We start from the raw sequence: 21914 nt of genomic DNA on the forward strand, positions 1-21914 counted from the left end.
GCAGTGTGTCCCCGATACCCGGGCAGTGTCCCCCATACCCGGGCAGCGTGTCCCCAATACCCGGGCAGCATGTCCCCGATACTCGGGCAGTGTGCCCCATACCCGGACAGTGTGCCGATCCCCGGGCAGTGTCCCCGATACCCGGGCCGTGTGCCCCATACCCGGGCCGTGTGCCGATACCCGGGCAGTGTGCCCGATACCCGGGCAGTGTGTCCCCGATACCCGGGCAGTGTGCCCCATACCCGGGCAGTGTGTCCCCGATACCCGGGCAGCATGTCCGATACCCGGGCAGTGTGCCCCATACCCGGACAGTGTGTCCCCGATACCCGGGCAGTGTGCCCCATACCCGGGCAGTGTGCCCATACCCGGGCAGCGTGTCCCCGATACCCGGGCAGCATGTCCCCGATACACGGGCAGTGTGCCCCATATCCGGGCTGTGTCCCCGATACCCGGGCAGTGTGTCCCCGATACCTGGGCAGTGTGTCCCCGATTCCCGGGCAGGGTGTCCCCGATACCCGGGCAGTGTGTCCCCGATACCCGGGCAGTGTGTCCCCGATACCGGGGCAGTGTGTCTCCGATACCCGGGCAGTGTGCCCCATACCCGGGCAGTGTGTCCCCGATACCCGGGCAGTGTGCCCCATACCCGGGCAGTGTGCCCCATACCCGGGCAGTGTGCCCCATACCCGGGCAATGTGCCCCATACCCGGGCAGTATGTCCCCGATACCAGGGCAGTGTGCCCGATACCCGGGCAGTGTGCCCCATACCCGGGCAGTGTGCCGATACCGGGCAGTGTGCCCGATACCCGGGCAGTGTGCCCGATACCCGGGCAGTGTGCCCCATACCCGGGCAGTGTGCCCCATACCCGGGCAGTGTGCCCGATACCCGGGCAGTGTGCCCCATACCCGGACAGTGTGCCCGATACCCGGGCAGTGTGCCCGATACCCGGGCAGTGTGCCCCCGATACCCGGGCAGTGTGTCCCCGATACCCGGGCAGTGTGCCCCCGATACCCGGGCAGTGTGCCCCCGATACCCGGCAGTGTGCCCCCGATACCCGGGCAGTGTGTCCCCGATACCCGGGCAGTGTCCCCAATACCCGGGCAGTGTGACCCAATACCCGGTCAGTGTGTCCATACCCAGGCAGTGTGACCCCGATGCCCGGCAGTGTGTCCCATACCCGGGCAATGTGTCCATACCCGGGCAGTGTGTCCCCGATACCCGGGAAGTGTGCCCCCGATACCCGGGCAGTGTGCCCCGATACCCAGGCAGTGTGTCCCCGATACCTGGGCAGTGTGCCCCATACCCGGGCAGTGTGCCCCATACCCGGGCAGTGTGCCCCATACCCGGGCAGTGTGTCCCCGATATCCGAGCAGTGTGCCCCATACCCGGGCAGTGTGTCCCCGATACCCGGGCAGTGTGCCCCCGATACCTGGGCAGTGTGCCCCCGATACCCGGCAGTGTGACCCCGATACACGGGCAGTGTGCCCCCGATACCCGGGCAGTGTGCCCCGATACCCGGGCAGTGTGCCCCCGATACCCGGGCAGTGTGTCCCCGATACCCGAGCAGTGTGCCCCCGATACCCGGGCAGTGTGCCCCATACCCGGGCAGTGTGCCCCGATACCTGGCAGTGTGCCCCCGATACCCGGGCAGTGTGTCCCCGATACCCGGGCAGTGTGCCCCATACCCGGGCTGTGTGTCCCCGATACCCGGGCAGTTTGCCCCATACCCGGGCTGTGTCCCTGATACCCGGGCAGTGTGCCCCATACCCGGGCAGTGTGCCCCATACCCGGGCAGTGTGCCGATACCCGGGCAGTGTGCCCGATACCCGGGCAGTGTGCCCATACCCGGGCAGTGTGCCCATACCCGGGTAGTGTGCCGATCCCCAGGCAGTGTGTCCCCGATACCCGGGCAGTGTGCCCGATACCCGGGCAGTGTGCCGATACCCGGGCAGTGTGTGCCCGATACCCGGGCAGTGTGCCCCATACCCTGCGCAGTGTGCCCATACCCGGGAGGTGTGTTCCCGATACCCGGGCAGTGTGTCCCCGATACCCCGGCAGTGTGTCCCCGATACCCAGGCAGTTTCCCCGATACCTGGGCAGTGTGCCCCGATACCCGGGCAGTGTGTCCCCATACCTGGGCAGTGTGCCCCATACCCGGGCAGTGTGCCCCATACCCGGGCAGTGTGCCCCGATACCCGGGCGTGTGGCCCATACCTGGCAGTGTGCCCCCGATGCCCGGGCAGTGTGCCCATACCCGGGCAGTGTGCCCCATACCCGGGCAGTGTGCCCCATACCCGGGCAGTGTGCCCCCGATACCCGGGCAGTGAGCCCATACCCGGCTAGTGTGCCCCCGATACCGGCAGTGTGTCCCCGATACCCGGGCAGTGTGTCCCGATATCCGAGCAAGTGTGCCCCATACCCGGGCGAGTGTGTCCCCGATACCCGGCAGTGTGCCCCGGATACCCGGGCAGTGTGCCCCCGATACCCGGGCAGTGTGTCCCCGATACACGGGCAGTGTGTCCCCGATACCCGGGCAGCGTGTCCCCGATACCCGGGCAGCATGTCCCCGATACCCGGGCAGTGTGCCCGATACCCGGGCAGTGTCCCCCATACCCGGGCAGCGTGTCCCCGGTACCCGGGCAGCATGGCCCCGATACCCGGGCAGTGTGCCCCATACCCGGGCTGTGTCCCTGATACCCGGGCAGTGTGCCCCATACCCGGACAGTGTGCCCGATACCCGGGCAGTGTGTGCCCGATACCCGGGCAGTGTGCCCCATACCCGGGCAGTGTGCCCATACCCGGGCAGTGTGCCCCCGATACCCGGGCAGTGTGTCCCCGATACCCGAGCAGTGTGCCCCCGATACCCGGGCAGTGTGCCCCATACCCGGGCAGTGTGCCCCCGATACCTGGGCAGTGTGGCCCCGATACCCGGGCAGTGTGTCCCCGATACCCGGGCAGTGTGTCCCCGATACCCGGGCAGTGTGCCCCCGATACCCGGGCAGTGTTTCCCCGATACCCGGGCAGTGTGCCCCCGATACCCGGGCAGTGTGTCCCCGATACCCGGGCAGTGTCCCCAATACCCGGGCAGTGTGACCCAATACCCGGTCAGTGTGTCCATACCCAGGCAGTGTGACCCCGATGCCCGGGCAGTGTGTCCCATACCCGGGCAATGTGTCCATACCCGGGCAGTGTGTCCCCGATACCCGGGAAGTGTGCCCCCGATACCCGGGCAGTGTGCCCCGATACCCAGGCAGTGTGTCCCCGATACCTGGGCAGTGTCCCCGATACCCGGGCAGTGTGACCCTATACCCGGGCAGTGTGTCCCATATTCGGGCAGGTTGTCCCCGATACCCGGGCAGTGTGCCCCATACCCGGGCAGTGTGTCCCCGATACCCGGGCAGTGTGCCCCATACCCGGGCAGCGTGTCCTCGATAACCGGGTAGCATGTCCCCGATACCCGGGCAGTGTGCCCCATACCCGGGCTGTGTGCCTCATACCCGGGCAGTGTGTCCCCGATACCCGGGCAGTGTCCCCGATACCCGGTCAGTGTGCCCCATACCCGCGCAGTGTCCCCGATACCCGGGCAGTGTGTCCCCGATACCCGAGCAGTGTGTCCCCGATACCCGGGCAGTGTGTCCACGATACCCGGACAGTGTGTTCCCGATACCCGGGCAGTGTGTCCCCGATACCGCGGCAGTGTGTCCCCGATACCCAGGCAGTTTCCCCGATACCTGGGCAGTGTGTCCCCGATACCAGGGCAGTGTGCCCCCGATACCCGGGCAGTGTGCCCTATACCCGGGCAGTGTGCCCGATACCCGGGCAGTGTGACCCCGATACCCGGGCAGTGTGCCCCCGATACCCGGGCAGTGTGCCCCATACCCAGGCAGTGTCCCCGATACCCGGGCAGTGTACCCGATACCACGGGCAGTGTGTCCCATACCTGGGCAGTGTGCCCCATACCCGGGCAGTGTGCCCCATACCCGGGCAGTGTGCCCCATACCCGGGCAGTGTGCCCCATACCCGGGCAGTGTGCCCCATACCCGGGCAGTGTGCCCCATACCCGGGCAGTGTGCCCCATACCCGGGCAGTGTGTCCCCGATATCCGAGCAGTGTGCCCCATACCCGGGCAGTGTGTCCCCGATACCCGGGCAGTGTGCCCCCGATACCTGGGCAGTGTGCCCCCGATACCCGGGCAGTGTGACCCCGATACCCGGGCAGTGTGCCCCCGATACCCGGGCAGTGTGCCCCGATACCCGGGCAGTGTGCCCCCGATACCCGGGCAGTGTGTCCCCGATACCCGAGCAGTGTGCCCCCGATACCCGGGCAGTGTGCCCCATACCCGGGCAGTGTGCCCCCGATACCTGGGCAGTGTGCCCCCGATACCCGGGCAGTGTGTCCCCGATACCCGGGCAGTGTGCCCCATACCAGGGCTGTGTGTCCCCGATACCCGGGCAGTGTGCCCCATACCCGGGCTGTGTCCCTGATACCCGGGCAGTGTGCCCCATACCCGGGCAGTGTGCCCCATACCCGGGCAGTGTGCCGATACCCGGGCAGTGTGCCCGATACCCGGGCAGTGTGCCCATACCCGGGCAGTGTGCCCATACCCGGGTGGTGTGCCGATCCCCAGGCAGTGTGTCCCCGATACCCGGGCAGTGTGCCCGATACCCGGGCAGTGTGCCGATACCCGGGCAGTGTGCCCGATACCCGGGCAGTGTGCCCCATACCTGGGCAGTGCCCCCGATACCCGGGCAGTGTGCCCGATACCCGGGCTGTGTGTCCCCGATACCCGGGCAGTGTCCCCCATACCCGGGCAGCGTGTCCCCGATACCCGGGCAGCATGTCCCCGATACCCGGGCAGTGTGCCCCATAACCGGGCTGTGTCCCTGATACCCGGGCAGTGTGCCCCATACCCGGACAGTGTGCCCGATACCCGGGCAGTGTGTGCCCGATACCCGGGCAGTGTGCCCCATACCCGGGCAGTGTGCCCATACCCGGGCAGTGTGCCCCCGATACCCGGGCAGTGTGTCCCCGATACCCGAGCACTGTGCCCCCGATGCCCGGGCAGTGTGCCCCATACCCGGGCAGTGTGCCCCCGATACCTGGGCAGTGTGGCCCCGATACCCGGGCAGTGTGTCCCCGATACCCGGGCAGTGTGTCCCCGATACCCGGGCAGTGTGCCCCCGATACCCGGGCAGTGTGTCCCCGATACCCGGGCAGTGTGTTCCCGATACCCGGGCAGTGTGTCCCCGATACACGGGCAGTGTGTCCCCGATACCCGGGCAGCGTGTCCCCGATACCCGGGCAGCATGTCCCCGATACCCGGGCAGTGTGCCCGATACCCGGGCAGTGTCCCCCATACCCGGGCAGCGTGTCCCCGATACCCGGGCAGCATGGCCCCGATACCCGGGCAGTGTGCCCCATACCCGGGCTGTGTCCCTGATACCCGGGCAGTGTGCCCCATACCCGGACAGTGTGCCCGATACCCGGGCAGTGTGTGCCCGATACCCGGGCAGTGTGCCCCATACCCGGGCAGTGTGCCCATACCCGGGCAGTGTGCCCCCGATACCCGGGCAGTGTGTCCCCGATACCCGAGCAGTGTGCCCCCGATACCCGGGCAGTGTGCCCCATACCCGGGCAGTGTGCCCCCGATACCTGGGCAGTGTGGCCCCGATACCCGGGCAGTGTGTCCCCGATACCCGGGCAGTGTGTCCCCGATACCCGGGCAGTGTGCCCCCGATACCCGGGCAGTGTTTCCCCGATACCCGGGCAGTGTGTTCCCGATACCCGGGCAGTGTGTCCCCGATACACGGGCAGTGTGTCCCCGATACCCGGGCAGCGTGTCCCCGATACCCGGGCAGCATGTCCCCGATACCCGGGCAGTGTGCCCCATACCCGGGCAGTGTGTCCCCGATACCCGGGCAGTGTGTCCCCCATACCCGGGCAGTGTGCCCCCGATACCTGGGCAGTGTGGCCCCGATACCCGGGCAGTGTGTCCCCGATACCCGGGCAGTGTGTCCCCGATACCCGGGCAGTGTGCCCCCGATACCCGGGCAGTGTTTCCCCGGATACCCGGGCAGTGTTCCCGATACCCGGGCAGTGTGTCCCCGATACACGGGCAGTGTGTCCCCGATACCCGGGCAGCGTGTCCCCGATACCCGGGCAGCATGTCCCCGATACCCGGGCAGTGTGTCCCCGATACCCGGGCGGTGTGCCCCATACCCGGGCAGGTCCCGATTACCCGGGCAGTGTCCCCGATACCCGGGCAGTGTGTCCCGATACCCGGGCATTGTGTCCCCGATACCCGGGCAGTGTGTCCCCGATACCCGGGCAGTGTGTCTCCGATACCCGGGCAGTGTGCCGATACCCGGGCAGTGTGTCCCCGATACCCGGGCAGTGTGTCCCCGATACCCGGGCAGTGTGCCCCCGATACCCGGGCAGTGTGCCCCATACCCGGGCAGTGTGCCCGATACCCGGGCAGTGTGTCCCCGATACCCGGGCAGTGTGTCTCCGATACCCGGGCAGTGTGCCGATACCCGGGCAGTGTGTCCCCGATACCCGGGCAGTGTGTCCCCGATACCCGGGCAGTGTGTCCCCGATACCTGGGCAGTGTGCCCCCGATACCCGGGCAGTGTGCCCCATACCCGGGCAGTGTGCCCCCGATACCCGGGCAGTGTGTTCCCGATACCGGGGCAGTGTGTCCCCGATACCCGGGCAGTGTCCCCGATACCCGGGCAGTGTGCCCCCGATACCCGGGCAGTGTGCCCCTGACACCCGGGCAGTGTGCCCCCGATACCCGGGTAGTGTGCCCCCGATACCCGGGCAGTGTGCCCCATACCCGGGCAGTGTGCCCCCGATACCCGGGCAGTGTGCCCCATACCCGGGCAGTGTGCCCCCGATACCCGGGCAGTGTGCCCCATACCCGGGCAGTGTGCCCCCGATACCCGGGCAGTGTGCCCCATACCCGGGCAGTGTGCCCCCGATACCCGGGCAGTGTGCAAGGTGCCTTCATCCTAGCACACGAGACGGTTCCAGACTCCTGGATGGGGGGTTGGTTCCTGGGCGACAGGGATTACCCGCTGTGGCAGTGGCTGATGATGCCTATCCGGAGGCCACAGACCGACGTGGAGACCGACTACCACGGCGCCCACGCAGTGACCAGGAGTGTGGTCAAGTGGTGCTTCAGCCTCCTGTAGATGTGGTTCAGGTGGCTTCCCCAATCTGGAGGGCCCCTCCAGTATGACGCTGAGAAGGTTGCCCGCATTGTGGTGGCTTGCTGCACCCTCCACAACATTGCACAGCAGAGGGGCAACGTGCTGGAGAAGGGGGGGGGGGGGTGAACGGCAGTCCATGCCCGACAAAGAGGACGCGGGGGACGCTGAGGATGGGCAGGGCTTTGGGCCTAGGCGAGCGCGCACGGGACGCTCTAATTACCTCCAGGTTCATCAACTGGGGGCCTGGTCAGCGGTATGGACATTCCCAGCACCCCCCCTCCCTCCAACTCACCCTCCCCCAACCTCCCACCAGGGTGGATAGAAAATGGGCAGTTTTAGACACTCGTATGTATGCAGCACAGTGGGTGGGTAGCTGGTGGACTTCGTGGCCAGGGCACCCGGCCATGGCGGCCGGTATGGGTGCCGGCAGGAACTGCAGAGTGGGTCCTGGGTAGGAGCCAGTTACGGGTGTGTGGGATGGATTTGGTGCCAGGGGCACACGGCTGCCTAGTTACCCTGGTGGCTCAGAGGAGCTTGTGCAGTTTTTTACGGCACTGCCGGCTGGTCTTGGTGGTGTTGCCCACGGCGCTCACGGCCTGTTCCACCCAGGCTCGGTGTACGGCAGCGGGCGGCAATCTCCTCCCCACCCCGGGGTACAGGTTGGCCTGCCTCTCCTCCATCCAGCAAGGTCTCGGGTTCCACGTTGGTGAACCACGGTGTCACTCTCCTCGCTGCCATCCTGTTCGCTGTGATGAGTGTGTGTGGGATGAGTGTGTGTGGGGAGGAGTGTGTGTGGGGATGAGTGTGTGTGGGGATGAGTGTGTGTGGGGATGAGTGTGTGTGGGGAGGAGTGTGTGTGGGGATGAGTGTGTGTGGGGAGGAGTGTGTGTGGGGAGGAGTGTGTGTGGGGAGGAGTGTGTGTGGGGATGAGTGTGTGTGGGGATGAGTGTGTGTGGGGAGGAGTGTGTGTGGGGAGGAGTGTGTGTGGGGATGAGTGTGTGTGGGGATGATTCAGCCCTGGCGTAAATACTTCGGGCTGGATTCTGTATTTCTGCGGCTAATTGCGTATGTCGGCATGGGAACTGTGGCGGTTTATGATGCCAAAATCAGCGCCGAATCCTCACCGATTCTGGGACCGGTGAGGGGCGAGAGGGTGAAACCCCGGCTCCCCGGAGAATGGATGGGTCCGTGGCCGCGCATGCGCACGGCGATGACCTGCAGCAGTCACACCGTACAACATGGCATCGGCCGTGAGCGGACCCGACCTGCCAAATACTGCCCCATAGGACACCCCCTGGCCACCCCCCTCCAGACCCCCCCCCAACCCTCACGGAAGCTTCCGCGGCCAGCGGGAAAGTTCCCGGCCGACTGTGGCAGTGCTGGACACGTTCCACAGCCACCACGTCGGGTTCCCGACCACTCAGACCACACGTCACCAGCGCCATCAGGAACTTGGCCTATCAGGGCGGATCATTGGGGAGGACCTTTTGTTAATGCGCCAACGCCATTTCGGGGGTGGAGACTCGAAAACCGGTGTCAAACCGGCGAGCCCTCGATTTGGGCGTCGGAAAGGATTCTCCGTCCAATTGCAGACTACAATATCGCCGTCGGACAACAGGGTATCCTCCCACCCTTAGTCTCTGAAATAGAGAATCCTGCACCTTTTTCTTTGGCTTCATTTCTGTGTTAATTTCTCTCAGTTTTTAGTCCATTTCTAATTCTTTCATTTTTAATGGATTTGAGCAAATTCTAGCTTGTTATCTCGTCACTCCCTATTCAATATTTCAACCCCAGAAAGTCTGCAATCAATCTGCACACTCACTGGCTTCGATAACCCCAAGCCAAACTCTGAATTATGTGTAAGAATATCACAGCCCTGAGGCCCCAATTTGTTACAGACCCTGGTCAGCTGGTCAAAAGTGTCTCAAAGACTAAACCAGAGTCATAACGTTTTTAAGTTTTAAGATGGTACGGTAAGATCCAGGACTGATAATATAAGAAATATGGCTTTGATATAATTTCTGGACCTAATTTCCAAATATCTCCCTCGCGTAACACCCAGCAGCGGACCCCCCGCACCGAGGCCTGAGATGTGGAGATCATGATACTCTCTCTTTGTCCCCACAGGAGAAGTTCACCCACATCAGGTGGGAATGGGCCCAGATGGGCGGCGGGGTGCCGGAGATCAAAGTCCTCATTCCCATATGAGGAGCAAATCCTGGAGATCACAGGGTGAGTGAGGACAGAGGGGTCACCGATAGCAAGGTGAGGATCCACTGCCCCTTCACCCAGGTGACCTCTCGCAAGTGAGTGATTCCTGTCAGACATAATGATCTTTTCTCTCGCTGACTACATGTCCATTCTCCCACAGGATCGCTATCGGATGGTGCTGGCCCATTCAGGGTGTAGCCCAGCCTTCCAAGAAACGCTTCGGAGGAGAGCTCCAGCGAGGTGCCATAGCTGTCACCCCCCCCTCCCCCATCCTCCGCCAGCGCAGAGACACACACCGCGATGGGGGATAGTAGTGGACAGGCCTCTGGGGCACCAACTGGTGAGCATCACACAGTTTCTGATGCACATCAGGTGGAGGCAGGAACGCCCAGGTGAGTTGGACGTCTGCTGGATCCCTGGTCCCAGCTGGGTCCCAGTCAGATGCCGAGCCTCTGGACAAGGTTATCCCGGATCTGGTGCAGTCACTCGGACACGGCCGTGAGATTCAGGAGGGAATGTCAGCGACACTCCGGTGAGTGCATAGCCAATTGGAGGAGTCCCAAAGGCAATGGGTCAGGAAATGGAGCCGGCAATGCGTGGCACTGAGGCCAACACTGCTAGGGCGGTGACCGCAGTGGCGAGCATTCAGATTGAGATCAGCGTCTGGAGTGGTGGTGTCCAGGGCGTGGCTCAGTCAGTGACGACCATGGCTGAGGGTGTCGACAGCATGTCCCAGTCACTGGGAGGTGTGTCCCTGACACATGTGAACCTTAACAAGGCACTGTGGAGCATGTCCCAGTCTCAGCTGGGCATCGCCCAGTCACGGAGGAGCATCACTGAGGCGTTGGCACCATGGTTCAGAGGATGGGGAGTTGCCGTCACTGGGGAGCCAGGTGATGCAGTTACCTCTGGAGCTCGCCCACGGGGCACAGGAGGCAGAACCCGATCCCTCTGACAGGAAGACGACAGCAGTCTCCAAGCCCCCCCAGACAATGGCACATTGTGAGGTCCGTGGGCGGAATAGGGTGACACAACGAGGCAAGCACCACCAGTAAGTCAGCCAGAGCCCTCTGGCCCCAGGCCCTCATGAGGATACACGCCAGATGCATCAAAGATCACAGGGCGCAGAAAGCAGCCGGCTGCCTCCACCTCAGATGTACATCCTGGAGACACACCGAGACGTAGCAGCAGAGCATTGAGGATGAAGAAGGTTGAGGATCACTGGGAAGGTACAGGGGTGGGTGGGGGGGAGGGGGGGGGGGGGGGCACAACGCTATCACTAGCTAGGGACAGTTAGGCTTTCAATTGTTCACCATTAAAACATGTTTGAGCAGACCGATGCATGGCTCAATGACAGCATGGGTGGCAACATGGGCATCGTTATATCAGGTCTCTGGCCTCCGTACTGGCAGCATTAACCAGGGCCTCAGAAAGTGCCCCTTATCCACCAAGAGCCAATCTGTCATCCTGGGCTGGTCCTCAAAGATGCCGGGGAATCTTTGAGTGTCCCAGGATGTAGCTGTCATGCACACGCCCGGGGATGCGTGGACACACATGTATGATTCAGAGGTGGTGGTCGCACATGAGTTGGGCATTCAGGAAGTGGAACCTTTTCCTGTTGATGAAGGGCACTCCCTGTTGGCCTGGTGTGCGCAAGGCGACATGTGTGCCATCAATTACCCCTTGGGGATGTGGCAACTCGGCGATGACAGCCGATGACGAGTGGTGTGCCTCACGTTTCTGTGCTGGGACCTCAACTTTTCCCAATATACATTAACGATTTTGAAGAAGGTACTGAAGGCACTGTTGCTAAATTTGCAGATGACACAAAGATCCGCAGAGGGACAGGTAGTACTGAGGAAGCAAGGGAGCTGCAGAAGGATTTGGACAAGCTAGGAAAGTGGGTAATGAAGTGGGAAATGAAATACAATGTGGAAAAATGTGAGCTTATGCACTTTGCTGGTTTAGGGGCTAATTTAGTACAGTGGGCTAAACTGCTGGCTTGTAATGCAGAATAAGGCCAGCAGAGCGGGTTCAATTCCCATACCAGCCTCCCCGAACAGGTGCTGGAATGTGGTGACTGGGGGCTTTTCACAGTAACTTCATTGATGCCTACTTGTGACAATAAGCAATTATTATTATTTGGAAGGAGGAATTTCGGCACAGACTATTTTCTAAATGGAGAAATGCTTAGGAAATCAGAAGCACAAAGGGACTTGGGAGTCCTTATTCACAATTCTCTTCAGGTTAATGTGCAGGTTCAGTCGGCAGTTAGGAAGGCAAATGCAATGTTAGCATTCATGTCAAGAGGACTAGAATATAAGACCAGGGATGTACTTCTGAGGCTGTATAAGGCTCTGGTTATCTCTTCAAATGACCAATGGCGCCTGTACACCTTGGGCCATCGCTGGCCTCGCCCTCGGGATCCCTCCCCGGGTGGCCGAGCCTTCAGGGAGTGGGGCCGGCCCCTGCAGATGGGCTTCCACCTTGAGCCTGCGCAATGTTGCTGCTGCCACCTTCTCCAGCCTCTGGCCGCCTGGATTGCCACCAGCATGGTGAGGGCAGCTGCTGCGGGTCCACCATACCATGCATGTGATATCTGTAAGGAAGTGGAGAAGGTGGGAGAGCGACTATCAGTTATGGGTTCCAACCCAGTATCCTCGAGTTTTCCAAGCCTGGCCCACCTTTACTATCTCCACCTTCTCCCAGGGTGCCATCCAATCACAGGTTGTGCTGGGGGACCCCGCCCTGCACACGCACCGCCGACAACAGCAGGAGCCTAGAAACCGGATCCCAGACCCCTTCCGGGAACATTACTTGGACCAGGATGAGGTTGCCTCCCCAATCCACACACCTACCCTCTGGCCACGGGAATGCAGCCCAGCTCCAGGGTGTTTGATCGTTGGCTGCTGCCTCTGTGGTGTCGGCGTCGCCAGAGTTCAGGCAAAGTGTCCGGGCCTTGTAGTTGGAATGAGATGCACGGCAATAACACTCACCTGAGACATGGCACATGCTGTATACCCACGGGATTCCACTCTGTGAAGTGCTGATATAACTAACATTACCAATCCCCTATTAGCAGCAGCCAGTGGCTGCTCACGGTCAGCAGGAGACCTGCACCTTATCAGCAGGGACAGGGGTCTTCCGCGGGGGTCTTCGGTGGGACGGGCAGTTGCAGTTGCTGTTGCTCCTGTTGTGGGTACACATGATCCAGGGGGTAACCATTAGGACCTGCGGGCGCCGAGCCCTTCACCCCTCCAGCCCAGGGATGACCTCTGACCGATGCTCCCAACCCCCTGTCCAGGCCTGTTCCCCCGGGGGCTCCCCCCATCCCATCGACACTGGGGTAGCAGCTCCAGAGCCACTGGAAATAGCCGTACTGAACGATGCCAGCGTGACCTCCCATTGTGGAGCCGCTTCAATCTCGGGAGATTGTTCGATTGGCCATCTGTACCGTTAACGAGATGGAGACTGCCCTCAATTGGTGTTAATTAGAATCTTGTCCCATCCGTGAGGGATCCAGAACTCGCCAACGGGCCAGATAGAAATCGAGCGGCACTTGACACGGATCCCGATTTTGGCCTCTCCCGCGATCTTTCCGGCTGAAATGGATTTGCGCCGGGCGCAATGCGGCCGTTAGATCCCGACCTTGGCCTAATTTGTGAAAACAATTGCACAAATTCATCGACTGAAATTAAATACAGAGAAATGGTCAAACTCAGAGGACACGAAATTTGGTTAAGTCAAAGTCATTAACCATTCCCACAGGCAAAATAGCAAATTCCAGAGAAAGATACCCAATGATAAACTGAAATTCCGCATTGATAACTCTGGATTAGCTAATGTTTCTGGAGCTAACACCCGGCATTCTTAAATGCAAAGTCCAAGCCAAGGTCAGGCATTGTAAGGTCTTAACAAATTCAATAAAGACTCTTTAAACATTTTTACTGCTTTAGTCAGCACTTTGTGATGCTGAAAACGCGAATCGCAATCAGGCAGAGAATCAGGTGGAGAATCGCCCAGTGAGGGCAAGATCCAGAATCACATATATGAATGAGCCTGGGGTACCTCGCCATGGCGCCGTGGACCAGGTGTAATGGTATATGGGGGGTATCTATGCCCATCGGTGGCCCCAGGGTGTCGGGCTCTGGGCGGGTGGTTGCCTGGCTCTCCCATTAGTACCATCGTGTAGCATTGTGGTTTGCGCAATTGCTTCACAGCTCCAGGGTCCCAGGTTCGATTCCCAGCTTGGGTCACTGTCTGTGCGGAGTCTGCACATTCTCCCTGTGTGTGCGTAGGTTTCCTCCGGGTGCTCCGGTTTCATCCCACAGTCCAAAGATGTGCAGGTTAGGTGGATTGGCCATGAAAAATTGCTCTTTGTGTCCAAAATTGACCTTAGTGTTGGGTGGGGTTCCTGGGTTGTGGGGATGGGGTGGAGGTGTGGACCTTGGGTGGGGTGCTCTTTCCAAGAGCCGGTGTGGACTCGATGGGCTGAATGGCCTCCTTCTGCACTGTAAATTCTATACCCAGGCACCTTGGCGATCCGTGAATATACAGTGGTTTCATTTGGCTTAGTTTTCATAGATCATTGAATTTACAGTGCAGAAGGAGGCCATTCGGCCCATCGAGTCTGCACCGGTCCTTGGAAAGAGCAACCTACTTAAGCCCACGTCTCCACCCTATCCCCATTACTCCATCTAACCTTTTTGGACACTAAGGGCAATTTATCATGGCCAATCCACCTAACCTGCACACCTTTGGACTGTGGGAGGAAACCGGAGCACCTGGAGGAAACCCACACAGACACGGGGAGAATGTGCAGACTCCGCACAGACAGTCACCCAAGCTGGAAATCAAACCTGGACCCTGGAGCTGTGAAGCAACAGTGCTAACCACTGAGCTATCGTGCCGCCCATATTGAAGTAGTTGTTTTTGCTATGCATCATATTTGCAACCATATTGGGGTACAGAGAGATGTATTCATGTGAGAACGGGGTCTTGGCCATCACTAATCTCTACTTAATGCAAATTTGTGGATGGATCCCATTGGATTTAATTCATTGGGATTTTACTTTAGTGAAGGCACAAAAGTGGTGGCAGGGGGTGGCAGGATCTCGGGGAAGCAATTCCTCTCGGATCATGCAGCTCTCCCCCATCTTCTATTTCACTTCATGCTATAATTTTCCATCTTCCTTCATATCAACATACTGCTCTTGGATTTTCAATGCAGTCACCTATTGCTCCTGCTTTCTCTTCAGCACCCTCCACACACAATGCCATCCTGACATTGATCACTGTTTGCTTTTTAAAAATTAATTTACTGGTGTCACTAGCACTCCTTAATTTCCTTAACAGCCTATCAATTTACCCTGCCACCTTCCAGGGTATGTAAACAACCTCCCTCAGGAATCCTGATAATTCACCCTCTTCAAAGTAATACCATTTAGATCAGGGGCGGGCAAACTTTTCCGTGCAAGGGCCACATTCAGAAATTCACAATTTTAAAGGGCCGCATAGTATATTAAGTAAAATAACTTCACCCGGTTATGATTCTGGGCGCCTCATATAGAACATAGAACAGTACAGCACAGAACAGACCCTTCGGCCCTCGATGTTGTGCCGAGCAATGATCACCCTACTCAAGTCAACGTATCCTCCCTATACCAGTAAGTAACCCAACAGCCCCCCCATTAACCTTAAAAAGCCGCATAAAGACCTTTGGCGGGCCGCATGCGGCCCGCGGGCCGTAGTTTGCCCACCCCTGATTTAGATCTTCTTCGCATTGTTCCTTTCAAAGTGCATCATTTCACTCATCCTCACTAAATTTTGTACCATTTCGCCAGTTTGTTACTACCCTGCTCACTATTTTGTCAAGTTTTGCATCAGCCACAAACTTTGAAATTGTACTTCCTACACCCATTGACACATACTGTAAGGAAACAAAGGTAGTTATAAATAATCTATATTTGTATTTGTGGGCTTCATGTTACACAAAGGTGCCTGTGGAACCTGTGAGTTTTGGTTTCATTTCAAACTATGCCTGTATTGCAATTAAAGGGTTTACAATGTGAAAACAAATGGGGTTTAAAGAAAGACTAGAATGTTGCTTAGCAACCAAAGGCCCACACTGAAAGATATTCATCTGTTGTATCAGTAGCACCAAGGAAATATCTTTATTAAAAAATCAGGAAAACAAAAGGTGTTCGGTATTTGAAATTTTTAAAAACATGTACATCACATATTGTCTTAATTTATTTCAAACTTCACTTTATTTACGTATTAAATTGTTACCCAGATAATTTTGCATCAGGCCAGATACTTACCGCTACTCCCGGGTAAGATACATGCGCACAGTTTTCCTGCCAGGACTGGTTCAGACTGTAGACAAAGTCATTATAATGTGGATGATCCAGGTTAGTGATGGAAAACCCCAATATATTCACATGGTCTTCGTTTAGCCCATCAAAATAGAGAAGAGGAAATTCCTAAAACCAAGAGGGAACCAAAAAATTTAGATTTATTTTCTAGTTCCTCCTTTTCATAGAAACTTGGAGCAGGAGGAGGCCATTTGGTCCATCCAGCCTGTTCTGTCATTCAGTATGATCATGGCTGATCCTCTATCTCAACACCATACTCCCACTCTCCCTATACCCCCCGAGGCCTTGAGTAACTAGAAATCTATTTATTTCTCAAATACATTCAGTGACTTGGCCTCCACGGCCTTCAGTGGTAGAAAATTCCACAGGTTCACCACATGAAGTGAAAAAAATTCTCTTATTCCATAAATGGCCACCCCATACCCTGAGGCCATGACCCCTTGTTCTAGACCCCAACCTGGGGAAATATCCAATCTGCCGAGTCCTGTCAGAATTTTATACATTCCAATCAGATCCCCTCTCATTCTTCTAGATTCCAGCAAATACAGGCCCAGTGAACCCAATCCCTCCTCATACGACAATCCTGCCAACCCAGCAATCAGTCTGCTGAATCTTCACTGCACTCCCTCAAAGGCAATTTTTTTATGTTAGGAGACCAAACTGTTCACAATACTCCAGGTGTGCTCGCACCAAGATCCTGTACAGCTATAGTTAAACATCCTTGCTCCTGTACTCAGGTCCTCTTGCAATGAAGACCAACATATGATTTACCTTCCTAACTAGCTTGCTTTCAGTGACGGGTGTGCAAGGACATCCAGCTGTCTTTGTACATCACATTTCCCAATCCATCACCATTTAAATCAGGGTTTTTCAAAGTGTGGTTTGTGACCCGCGGCTGGTGTCAGAAGTTTGCGGCGCCCATGGCTGGTAATAACTTTGTATTTCATAGGGAGAACAAGAATTTAATAGACCATTGATTCAATATGAAGCTCAGAGATAACGTGCCGTGGGTGCCAGCTCTCCCTCGCTCGCGTCCTTGCATCAAGCTACTGGACAAGTTCCAAACGTTTCTCTCAGCGACCTCCCAGCTCCACCTGTAGCTGCCACCTGAATGCTGCGTTCAAAATCCATTCTCTTCCCAACAGCACCGTCCTCCCTCCCCCCACCCCCCACCCGAGTTAGCATAATAATGGTGTTGCCATGTTAGCTGTAAGCATAAAGGAATATTTGATCGAATACCAGGTAGAAAGATCTTTCCTTTCCCTGTCCTTGCAACTGCAACAGATTTTGGGATCAAATATCTAATTCAATGGATAGTCGATGGATCCATTTGATTTTTCACTAAATCGCTGGTCGCAGGCTTGCATGATGGTGAGTAACCTATTCCATCACTGGCAGTTTTTTTCAACATGCTTCGCTTGCAACACATTGGAAAAAAATAATGTTGACAGCATGTTACTTTTCAGTGCTTTGATCTCTATAATTCAAAGTCTTTTGAAAAGCAATTTCCAGTGGGCAATATAGACTGGTCAGGCGGTGAGGGGACGGTGCAAGCTCTGTGCACAAGTTCCCTGCATATTGATGATGGGAAACAATGGAGCTGGTGGTTTTTATTGGACAGAAGGTTGGCTGGCGTGGGCCCTGAAGGTCGGCTGGCGTGTGTCCCAAAGGTCGGCTGGCGTGTGTCCCAAAGGTCGGCTGGCGTGGGTCCCGAAGGTCGGCTGGCGTGGGCCCTGAAGATTGGCCGAAGTAGGCTGTGAACGTCGGCCGGTGTGGGCCCTGAAGGTCGGCTGGTGTGGGTCCCGAAGGTCGGCTGGCGTGGGTCCCGAAGGTCGGCTGGCGTGGGTCCCAAAGGTCGGTTGGCGTGGGTCCCAAAGGTCGGTTGGCGTGGGTCCCAAAGGCCGGCTGGCGTGGGTCCCAAAGGTCGGCCGATGCAGTTGCGAAGGTCGGCCGGCATCTGTCCCGAAGGATCGTGAAGGTCGACCGGTTGGCAAATGTAGGTCCCGGGAAAAAAAGTTTGAAAAACACAGATTTAAATAATACTCTGCCATTCTGTTTTTCGGTCAAAGTGGATAACTTCACATTTATCCACATTGTAGCAAATCTGCCATGTATCAAATATTACACTTGATTCTCTCATCTAATTTGTTGATATAATGTGAATAGTACCCAACTAGTCACTGCCTTCCACTCTGAAAAACGACTCAGTTTCCAGTCTGCTAACCAATTCTCCATCCATGCCAATATATTATCCCAAATCCCATGGGCGAAATTCTCTGACCCCCACGACGGGTCGGAGAATAGCGGGAAAGCCTTCCCGACATTTTTCCCGCCCTCCCGCTATTCTCCCCCACCCCCCGCCCAACTCCCGACCCGAATCGCTGCCGCCGTTTTTTTACGGCCGGCAGCGATTCACAGCTGTTCGATGGGCCGAAGTCCCAGCCCTTTACGCCGTTTTTACGAACGGCAAACACACCTGGTCTGGCCGTTCGTAAAAACGGCGTCACAAACTCGCTTTTCATAACCATGGCACCGATTGGCACGGCAGTACCACGGCCGTGCCAAGGGTGCCATGGGCCCGCGATCGGTGGGCACCGATTGCGGGCAGCGGGCCCGATGCCCGCGCACACTTTCTCCTTCCGCCGCCCCGCAGTATCCATTCGCGGGGCGGCTGAGGGGCAACCCGGCCCGCGCATGCGCGGGTTTCGCGCAAATACGCGATGACGTCATCTGCGCATGCGCGGGTTGGAGTCTTCCAATCTGCGCATGCGCGGCTGACGTCATATGACGCGTCAGCCGGCGCTAACTCCGGCAAGCGGGCTTAACGATATTCGTTAAGCCCGTCATGCCGGAGCCTACGGCGTCGGGCTGCTAGCCCCGACCGGGGACCAGAATCGGTTCCCGGTCGGGAAGGGGCGCGCTGGTGTCAAACCCGCCCGGGTTTGACGCCAGCTTTACGATTTCTCCCGTTTTGGGAGAATCGCGCCCAATGTGCTTTAATTGGGCACATTAACCTCTTATGTCAGACTTTTATCAAAAGCTTTCTGAAAATCCAAATATACCACATTCGCCGGTTCATCATTGTCTATTCTACTAGTCACCCTTTGAAAAACAACAGTTGATTTGTCAAAGATAATTTCACTTTTATAAATCCATGTTGACTTTGTCGAATCCCGTTGATATTTTCCAAGTGTCCTGTTCTCAAAAGGTTTATAACTGACTCCAGCATTTTCCCTACTACAGATGTTAGGTTAACTAGTTTGTAATTCCCTGTTTTTTACCTCCCTCCATTTTTAAATATTGAGTCACATTTGCCACCCTCCAATCTGTAGGGACTGTTCCAGAATCTACGGAATTTTGGAAGATAACATCCACACCCACTATCTCCTTGGTCAGCTCCTTTAATACCCTGGAATGTAGATCATCAGGACCTGGGGATTTATCAGCTTTCAATTCCAATAATTTCTCCAGCACTATTTTACTAATACCAATGTCCTTAAATACCTTTATCCCGAGTATTTTTGGAATGTTATCGGCATCTTCTTCTGTGAAGACGGGGAAACATTACTGAAGCAAGGACAGCGGACAGGCAATGGCAGGCATTCAAGGAATGAATAAGTGAACTTCCTATTTTGCTCAAGAATAGAAATGGAAAGGTGGCTTACAAGGGAAATCCGAGATAGCGGGCACGATTTTGTGGCTACGTTACGCTCGAGCGAGAGCACAATGCAGAGACTGTCCTCGCAGGCTTCCCGGTATCCTTCATGCCTCACGGGATCTATCCAAGGCCTGTGAGGCGTCACAATCAGAATCTTGCCCCAAGCGGGTGTGACCAAATGGTGCATGCCTAAGTTGGGTTTAAACCTACAGAGGCAAAATAAATCTTCTCCCACTGGCTGCGGTTCTTTAAGGCCGACCTGGCAGAAGCGAGCACAGCCGAAACAACAGAGGAACCGAAGTTAAGTCTACTGCATGCGAGGGCGAGCCACAGAATCTCTACGCAACTAAACTTGGCCGGTTCATATACTGCAGCCTAGCGATACTCGATAAGATGTATGTAAGGCCCATTAACGAAGTTTACGCACGCTATGTGTTCACGACTCGGCGCCAGCGGCCTACTGAATCACTCGCCGAATTTTTAAGAGAGCTCAATAATCTATCCAATGACTGTAACTATCAAGCGGTTACCGCGGCTGAACACAGAGAACTTGCTGTACGCGATGGTTTTGTAGCGGGCCTCAGGTCTAATTATGTGCGCCAACGACTGCTGGAAAAGGGGGCCAAAGGCTTAGAAACAACTGCGGAAATTGCTACCACGATGGAGGTCTCCTTCCGCAGCCTCACCTCGTTCCCCGCGACCCAATCATGGGCCCCCGACCAGCGACTCCCCCAGGCCTCTGCCACACGGCCGCCCAGCCACTATGCTGCTCCAGCCAGCCACCATGCTGCCCCAGCCAGCCACTATGCTGCTCCAGCCAGCCACTATGCTGCCCCAGCCAGCCACTATGCTGCCCCAGCCACTATGCTGCCCCAACCAGCCACTATGCTGCCCCAGCCAGCCACCATGCTGCCCCAGCCAGCCACTATGCTGCCCCAGCCAGTCACTATGCTGCTCCAGCCACTATGCTGCCCCAGCCAGCCACCATGCTGCTCCAGCCACTATGCTGCCCCAGCCACTATGCTGCCCCAGCCAGCCACTATGCTGCTCCAGCCAGCCACTATGCTGCTCCAGCCACTATGCTGCTCCAGCCACTATGCTGCCCCAGCCAGCCACTATGCTGCCCCAGCCACTATGCTGCCCCAACCAGCCACTATGCTGCCCCAGCCACTATGCTGCCCCAGCCAGCCACTATGCTGCCCCAGCCAGTCACTATGCTGCTCCAGCCACTATGCTGCCCCAGCTAGCCACTATGCTGCCCCAGCCACTATGCTGCTCCAGCCAGCCACTATGCTGCTCCAGCCACTATGCTGCCCCAGCCACTATGCTGCCCCAGCCAGCCACTATGCTGCCCCAGCCAGCCACTATGCTGCTCCAGCCACTATGCTGCCCCAGCCACTATGCTGCCCCAGCCAGCCACTATGCTGCTCCAGCCACTATGCTGCCCCAGCCACTATGCTGCCCCAGCCACTATGCTGCCCCAGCCACTATGCTGCTCCAGCCAGCCACTATGCTGCCCCAGCCACTATGCTGCTCCAGCCACTATGCTGCCCCAGCCACTATGCTGCCCCAGCCACTATGCTGCTCCAGCCAGCCACTATGCTGCTCCAGCCACTATGCTGCCCCAGCCAGCCACTATGCTGCCCCAGCCACTATGCTGCCCCAGCCACTATGCTGCCCCAGCTAGCCACTATGCTGCCCCAGCCAGCCACTATGCTGCCCCAGCCACTATGCTGCCCCAGCCAGCCACTATGCTGCCCCAGCCACTATGCTGCCCCAGCCACTATGCTGCTCCAGCCACTATGCTGCTCCAGCCACTATGCTGCCCCAGCCAGCCACTATGCTGCCCCAGCCACTATGCTGCCCCAACCAGCCACTATGCTGCCCCAGCCACTATGCTGCCCCAGCCAGCCACTATGCTGCCCCAGCCAGTCACTATGCTGCTCCAGCCACTATGCTGCCCCAGCTAGCCACTATGCTGCCCCAGCCACTATGCTGCTCCAGCCAGCCACTATGCTGCTCCAGCCACTATGCTGCCCCAGCCACTATGCTGCCCCAGCCAGCCACTATGCTGCCCCAGCCAGCCACTATGCTGCTCCAGCCACTATGCTGCCCCAGCCACTATGCTGCCCCAGCCAGCCACTATGCTGCTCCAGCCACTATGCTGCCCCAGCCACTATGCTGCCCCAGCCACTATGCTGCCCCAGCCACTATGCTGCTCCAGCCAGCCACTATGCTGCCCCAGCCACTATGCTGCTCCAGCCACTATGCTGCCCCAGCCACTATGCTGCCCCAGCCACTATGCTGCTCCAGCCAGCCACTATGCTGCTCCAGCCACTATGCTGCCCCAGCCAGCCACTATGCTGCCCCAGCCACTATGCTGCCCCAGCCACTATGCTGCCCCAGCTAGCCACTATGCTGCCCCAGCCAGCCACTATGCTGCCCCAGCCACTATGCTG

At 57.9% G+C, this 21914-nt stretch overlaps 1 protein-coding gene across 1 annotated transcript in view; it reads right to left on the reverse strand.

Annotated features, from left to right (window-relative positions):
• grik4 (glutamate receptor, ionotropic, kainate 4) overlaps window positions 1-21914 on the reverse strand; it is a 229077-nt gene that overhangs the window by 138089 nt on the left and 69074 nt on the right. The window contains exon 9 of the mRNA XM_038778816.1: window positions 15744-15905. Within this exon, the coding sequence (XP_038634744.1) occupies window positions 15744-15905 (162 nt within the window). The remainder of the gene's footprint in view (window positions 1-15743; window positions 15906-21914) is intronic.

The sequence above is a fragment of the Scyliorhinus canicula genome, chromosome 19 (assembly GCF_902713615.1).
Source record: "Scyliorhinus canicula chromosome 19, sScyCan1.1, whole genome shotgun sequence".
NCBI classification, from domain to species: Eukaryota; Metazoa; Chordata; class Chondrichthyes; order Carcharhiniformes; family Scyliorhinidae; genus Scyliorhinus; species Scyliorhinus canicula.